Source organism: Polistes canadensis, unplaced genomic scaffold (assembly GCF_001313835.1).
Source record: "Polistes canadensis isolate GaletaPanama2010 unplaced genomic scaffold, ASM131383v1 scaffold_312, whole genome shotgun sequence".
Taxonomy (NCBI): domain Eukaryota; kingdom Metazoa; phylum Arthropoda; class Insecta; order Hymenoptera; family Vespidae; genus Polistes; species Polistes canadensis.
The window spans coordinates 144,790-151,791 of NW_014569859.1; the positions used below are offsets into that span (position 1 = coordinate 144,790).

Consider the following 7,002-nt stretch of genomic DNA (forward strand, 5'->3'; position numbering starts at 1 on the left):
TCATCTATTACTGTTAATAGTAATATAGTATTCAATAATATATATATATATATACAATACGAATAATATAAAAATAATTTTCTATTTATTAAATATTAAGATTTATTATTATTTTTATATATTAATATATCAATTTCCTTATGGGGGGTGATTTATTAATTCTATAATAATTAATAGTAGATTATTAATATTATTTATTTTTGCAAGAACGGATTCGTATAGAATTTTTTTTTATATTATTTATATAAAATTGATGTATATAATTTAATATTTATCATACATTTAATATAATACACGGTTTTATATATTGTATATGCATACAATCATATGTTTACTGGTAATATATATTATGTATGAAAACTTTGTCAGTATTCTAACGAGCATAACCGATAAACGGACGAATGAACGGACAACTGGTGGACGAACGGACAGATGGACGGATGAATCGTTCATCGACTTCTCTTCTCATTTCTCTCTTTCTCTTTTTAAGTCATTTAACGATTGACCAACTAACTCGCAAATGGACCAACTCGCGGGATGTTGTTACGATCATGCTGAGGAATCACGAAGATTAACTCCTAAATGCGTAGGATTGTAAACGACTTAAATAAGATTTATCTCTACTATCTCGTTATTATTTTTTATTCGTTTGATTTCTTTAAAAAAACCAAAAAAAAAAAATTATGCATACATCAAATTATATTTCGAAATTAGTTTCGTAATTGTAATCTTCGAATATACGGACTAGCTAGTTAACTCTAGCTTATCTATAAAAAAAAAAGAAAAAAGAAAGATCGAAGTTCAAATCAAAAATGTGTGTATGTTGGAAAACAGTTTGTACAAATGCAAAGAAAAAACAAGAACATTATTAGAACGTATCAAAAGTATTCGTACGTTTTAACATTGCGTTATAAATTGTTTCATAAATTGCATAATGAATTGGTTCTTTTTTGTTTTTGTGTGTAACATTTACTTTGAAAATATTAATCCCTTTGACATACGACAATATCATTAATTTCACATACCATGATAAATTTTAACAATCCCAAGAGACGTCAATAATTATATACCATTAAATTATAACAATTATTTCACTTCATTTTAATGTGCATTATAATATATCAAACACATATCAAACCTGATTATTAAATATTATAATATAACAAATGTAAATTTTCAAAATAATTGTTCAGTTGGCGGGGGTTGGGAGAGGGGGGTAAATCAAATAATATTTATCGAACCCATTTAATTCCACATTTCAATATAAAAGAAAAAAACCCGTACGAATTTTCGATTCATCCTAATAAAACGGTCAATTAATACGTTTCATTCGATTATTATTATTATTATTAATAATAACAATAAAAAACAAATATCTTTTCTAAATATAGATTAGTAGTTAGAATGCAGTTAAACGTGGTGAATGCTTGCTTTCGTTTTCGGCCGGGTGATCCGTGTTCTATGGGTTCCTTTAGGGAGGCTGTTGCCGCCACTCTGTGTTCCATTCTCTGTACTGAAGTTGCATGAGAACATGAGAGAGAAAGAGAGAGAAAGAGAGAGAGAGAGGAGAGGTTAGGGCAGCATCTCGACGATCAATACCAGCGTACAAACTGACGACGATGACAACGATGCGAACCACACCACACCACACCCATACCATACCAACTGGTAGCAATACTCTAACCACTACTATTATACATTTACCAACACAGATAAGAGAATACACACTGCTACCGATTTACCACTACTACTACTACCAATAGATTTATCTGTGTGTAGTGTCGTGAACTGATTGTATATATGTGTTTGCGTGTAATATGTGTGCGCGCATTTATGCGTGTATTAGTTTGTGGGAGAGAGGAGAGGGTGGGAGAGTGGGAGGGGACGTTGCTAAGCAACGGAAGCTGCCTACCGCGAGAGTTCATCGTCCTCTGCACGTTTCTTCTCCCTTCCACCCACCCAACCACCCTTAGTCTCTCTCTCTCTCTCTTTCTCTTTTACTTGCTGCACGCGTTCCTACTATATTTATCTTTTCTTCTCTCTCTTTCTCCTACTTTCCATAGCTTCCCCTTTTTTCTCATGTATATATATATACATGTGTACATATATACAGATTTGTGTGTGTGTGTGTGAGAGAGAGAGGGAGAGAGATATACATGCTTACTCGAGTTATTCTCATTTTATTCGAAAAGGCGAGGTCCACGAAACGTTTTCCTCGTAATTTTTTTTACCCTTACTTACTTTCCTTTTACTATGTATACTACTATTGCTATCACTATATATATATATATATTACTACTACTATATTGCTTTTACCGATGTAAGATCGCGTGTAACCCCTTTTACTATACTTTCTTAGAATCCTGTAAACGAGAGAAAGAGGAATGAGATCAGAGGGAGTAAAATTTATGGTAGGTAAGAAGATGGTTTTTAAGAGAGAGAGATAGAGAGAGAGAGGGGTTGATTCTCGTAAGATAACGGCTGGATATGGTACGAGAAAGAAGGGTTGATTGGGGGTGTGTTACTGCTGCTACTGCTGCTGTTGCTACTGAAAATCGTGGATGAGTTCTTGTTGCTGATGTTTACGGATGTTAGGAGGGATGATGAAATGGGGAATGGAATTCGTTGGTTTCTTTTTCTTTTTTTTAAGTGAAAGAGACCAATATATATATATATAGACTGAAAATAAAAATAGAAGAAAAGGGAGTATATCGTTAGGATCGTTTTTCCCGAGGGCATTTTCTTTATTCCGAACATTTTCCTTTTTAAGGGATGGGGATGGGGATGGGGATGGGTAGGGAGGAATACGGTCGACAGGTGAAAGAACCTTTTCTCTTCTTCCTCCTTCTTTCTATTCTCTTCTTCTTCTTCTTCTTGTATTTTCTTTTGACTTTTTCTCGTTTCCTTTATTTCTTACGTCTATCTTAGCCAAGCAAGGGTGCCTCGAAGCCATCAACGACAACGACGACGACGATGACGATGATGGTATTCATGGGGGAAAGAAACTTCTTCGTTGTCGTCGTCGTCTCGTCGTTGTGTTGGTTGATCCTTTACTGGTATATTAAAAGAACATAACCGATTGAAAAGAGAAACAGAAATGGGAGAACTAGAGAAAATTTCTCACCCTTCAAAAAAAGAAAGAAATAAATTAATAGAAAAAGAAGAAAAATTGTAATGTATCGTTGTATTTTCTTTTCTTTTTTTTTTTTTTTTCAAAGATATAAAATAGAAAAAGAAGACACCAAAAATGTGTTTCTATTAGAACGTAATATGATATATTAATTATTATAAATTATTACAAAATATAAATGGAGATACATCATTTTTGTTCTTTCTCTTATTCGTAAAAGAATTCGTAAAAGAATTCGTAAAATCTTTATCTCGTTCATTGTAAATTTGTATCTCCCCATTTCCATTTCCCCTCTACTACATATATCTTTTTTTTTTTCTTCTCTCTCCCTCTCTTTATTTTTCTCTCTCAGTGAGAAAATAATGTTCTCTACGTTTTCGTAATTGTCGATTTAACCCTCGGTGCTAGTTTTTCAGATTCAAATAGAAACGAGATAGCCGATCGTTGGAATTGGGTGTATCGAAAGGGAAATAATGGAATGGGAAATACGAAAAGAAAGAAAGGGAAAGGGGATGGAAGGGAAGAAAAAGGGAAGAAAAAGGGAAGAAAGGTGCCTCGCAATTTACGAAAATAACCGTGAAACGCGACGATAGATGGATACACGCGAACCGATTTAGTTTCGAATCAATTTTATCGACGACGAGATAAAACCATAAAGAAAGAGAGAGAGAGAGAAAGAAATAAGAAAACAAAAAAAGGGGTTGAACAATTTTTCCTTTCTTTTGCAAAAGTGTTCCTCTTCCTCACTACCACCACCACTCCCTTCCAACTTCCCAATACACGTGTAATAATACCTACGACACTACTGATTTTCTCTCTCTCTCTCTCTCTCTCTCTCTCTCTCTCTCTCTCTTTTTCTCTCTCTTTCTTTCTCTTTCTTTCCTCCCCTTAACTTCCGTGGCTTTCTTGTTCCCCTTACCATTCGACTTCGTCCACCCCCTTACTCCCCCATCTCTCTCTCTTTCGTTCTCTCTCTCTTACTAACACACACACACACATATAAAACTCTTTCTCGTTTATACACGCGCGCACGCGTCTCCTCGTTCGCCGTTTATTCAACCCCACCCGAGCAACTGTTATTCGTCGACACCATTGCTGCTGGTACACACGCCATTGCAGAAAGAGAGAGAAACCAACAAGATAAAAAAAAAAAAAAAGAGAGAGAGAGATGCATCGCACCTCGGGAGTCGTTCGACTCCATCATCATCGCTATTATCACTACTACCACTACCATCACGTATAAATTTCATACACACCACCAATATACATCAAATCATTGGATATATACCATATATATACTTTCTCAATTTGATCGTGTTAGTAGTGTACTATAAGTACGTGTAATATATACATATATTCACATACACAGTTACACACATGCATTTACATGTCACAGCATCCAAAGGGTGGGGGGCACTTGTTAACGCTTCTAACGTAAAACCGATCCGTGTGTTAGACTTTGCCTTTCGGAGTTACTAAAGAGGGAAACAGGGGGGAGGTAGAATAGGGTGGGTGGTGTAAGAGGAGGGAGGAGGAAGAGGAAAAGAAAAAGAAGAAGAGACATGAGAATTGTACTACGTCCTGTGGGCTTAAAAACCGAGAAACGCGTAAAGGTTTTATGTCGGTCGAATGGAGAAAGAAAATAGAAAGAGACAGAGGATATGAGATATATAGTAAGGGGGTTGTGAAACTTCCCCCTTTTTTTAACGATCGATAAGCTTTTCTCCTAGCAAAGGGTGGAAGGGTGAGAAGGAGGAAGGGAGACAGGGGGAGTCGATAAAGCGATCTTTCTAAGTTTTCGAAAGGTTGTTCACGGCTAGTGTGTTCTAATAGAATGTCGAATGGGGAAGGGTTTGGTTGGTATTGGTATTTGTCGTCGAACGTATTTAACTTTTTTTTTTTGTTTTGTTTGTTCCCCATTTAATCCTGTCTGAATCTTTTACTGACACGTGAGACTATGATGAGACAGGTGGGGGGAGGGTTTTAACTATATCGATGGATGATCGATCTAGTTAACATTGTGTTTCTTTTTTTTTTTGTTATTGTAATTAAATTTAATTCTAATTTTTTCTTATTTTAAAATCAACTTTTGTGTGTGTGTGTGTGTTTTTATATATTTTTATTATTATAATTATATTATAATTGAAAATGATATATAAAATAAATAAACGTATAAGAAATATATCCTGCTTAAAGATTGTTTTGATGATGATGATTATGATGATGATAATAAATGTATTACTAACGTTATCGATGTATATTATTATACGGTTATTTTTAGATACATGCAGGTGTCTTTTATTTTTCCTATTTAGATCCGATTTAACGAGAATTGCATATCAGCATAAACCGATCTCGTATAATATCATTTCTTTATGCCATTAATAAAGAAGAGTTCATTTCCGAGAATATAACTTACTTCCGGAATAAGAAGTATGTATGTGTATATAAATATAATATGTATATGGTTGGGTTTGAACAAAAAAAAAAAAATATAAAATCATAAATAGAATAAGAAAAATGAACAGGTGCATATATTTATCTATTTATCTAATATCTATCTATCTACAACACTTCTTTTTAATAATTTCTAAGAAAGGGCATCGTGTTGCATTAAAGCAACGAATACTGACTGAACTTTTCAATTGCAACACTTCAACACTTCGACTATAAACCAAAGTTTTCGGTAGAATTCTCTTTTTCGTTTCCTTGGAAGGGAAGGAAAGGAAGTCGTCTTATGTATTTCACGCGTGGTGAACTTTATAAATAGAAATGTAGATTTTCCAAAGCTCGTTTATATATATGAATGTTTCCTCTTCTTGAGTCTACCATTTTTCAAGTTTATCAAACATTATATCGATACAATGTATATATTTTACATTAATTTCAATCAAATTTATATAAAATAATATATTTCAAAAGAAAAATTTCACAGAAAAAATAAAAAGATAATATCAATTAATATAATCAAACTAATTCATACAATCATTGTTAAAATCAAATTAATCTGTATATACAATTAATTCGATCTTATAAAATGAATTACCATCATCAACAACCATTTTAATGAGTTTGCAAAATAATATCACGAAACGAGGTCGTCTTCGATTGGATATAAGATCGAAAAGTTGTCTTATTGTATTCGAAACTTCTGTTAACAGTCTAAAAACTACTGTCTCGAGTACAGTGATCAGATAAGATGATTCATTTTACCTTCCCCCATTGTCGTTCCCCTTCCTTTTTAGAATTGTTTGAAGTATTCTTTCCACAAGGTGGAACATAACGATGCTAATTTACTTGTTTCTTTTTTTCTTTCTTTCTATTCGTATTTCTTTTCTAAACTTTGTAATAAATACATATGTGATTTAGTTTCGTTTTATATTTTACAGAACGTCGATCACAAGATGAAGTTCCGTTCGAAGAAGGGCCAATTACCATTCGTCGAAGTGAACGGTGAAGAAATAGCTGATAGTACGATCATCCTTCGTGAACTTAGCACTAAATATGGAAAGGATTTGGATGCTGCATTAACGTCCGAACAACGTAGCGTATCTCACGCCATGATATCGATGATAGAAAATCATTTGGTATGGGCAGTTGCTTGTTGGCGTACCAAGAACATGGATCTTGTTTTAAAGGGATACAAGGTTAATCTGCAACACGCCCTTGGGACACGCATTCCTTCAGGAATACTTAATTTCTTCTTTAAATTTACTTTCGGTCGCAAGGTAATATATTATTATTCACTTTTTTTTTCTTTTTTTTCTTCATTATTCAATAATAAGTTAGTTCTCTGTGTAAATATATTTAATATTAGCATGTAGTATTCATTTGATGTTTTAGAAATTAGACACGTTTTCTTTTTTTTTTTT

The 7,002-nt window shown here is 33.5% G+C and overlaps 1 protein-coding gene across 2 annotated transcripts in view; it reads left to right on the forward strand.

The window, feature by feature from the left end:
• LOC106791482 (failed axon connections) overlaps window positions 1-7,002 on the forward strand; it is a 66,215-nt gene that overhangs the window by 56,025 nt on the left and 3,188 nt on the right. For both annotated transcript variants that reach the window (XM_014757128.1, XM_014757129.1), the window contains exon 2: window positions 6,520-6,858. In XM_014757128.1, coding sequence (XP_014612614.1) covers window positions 6,520-6,858 — 339 coding nt within the window. The remainder of the gene's footprint in view (window positions 1-6,519; window positions 6,859-7,002) is intronic.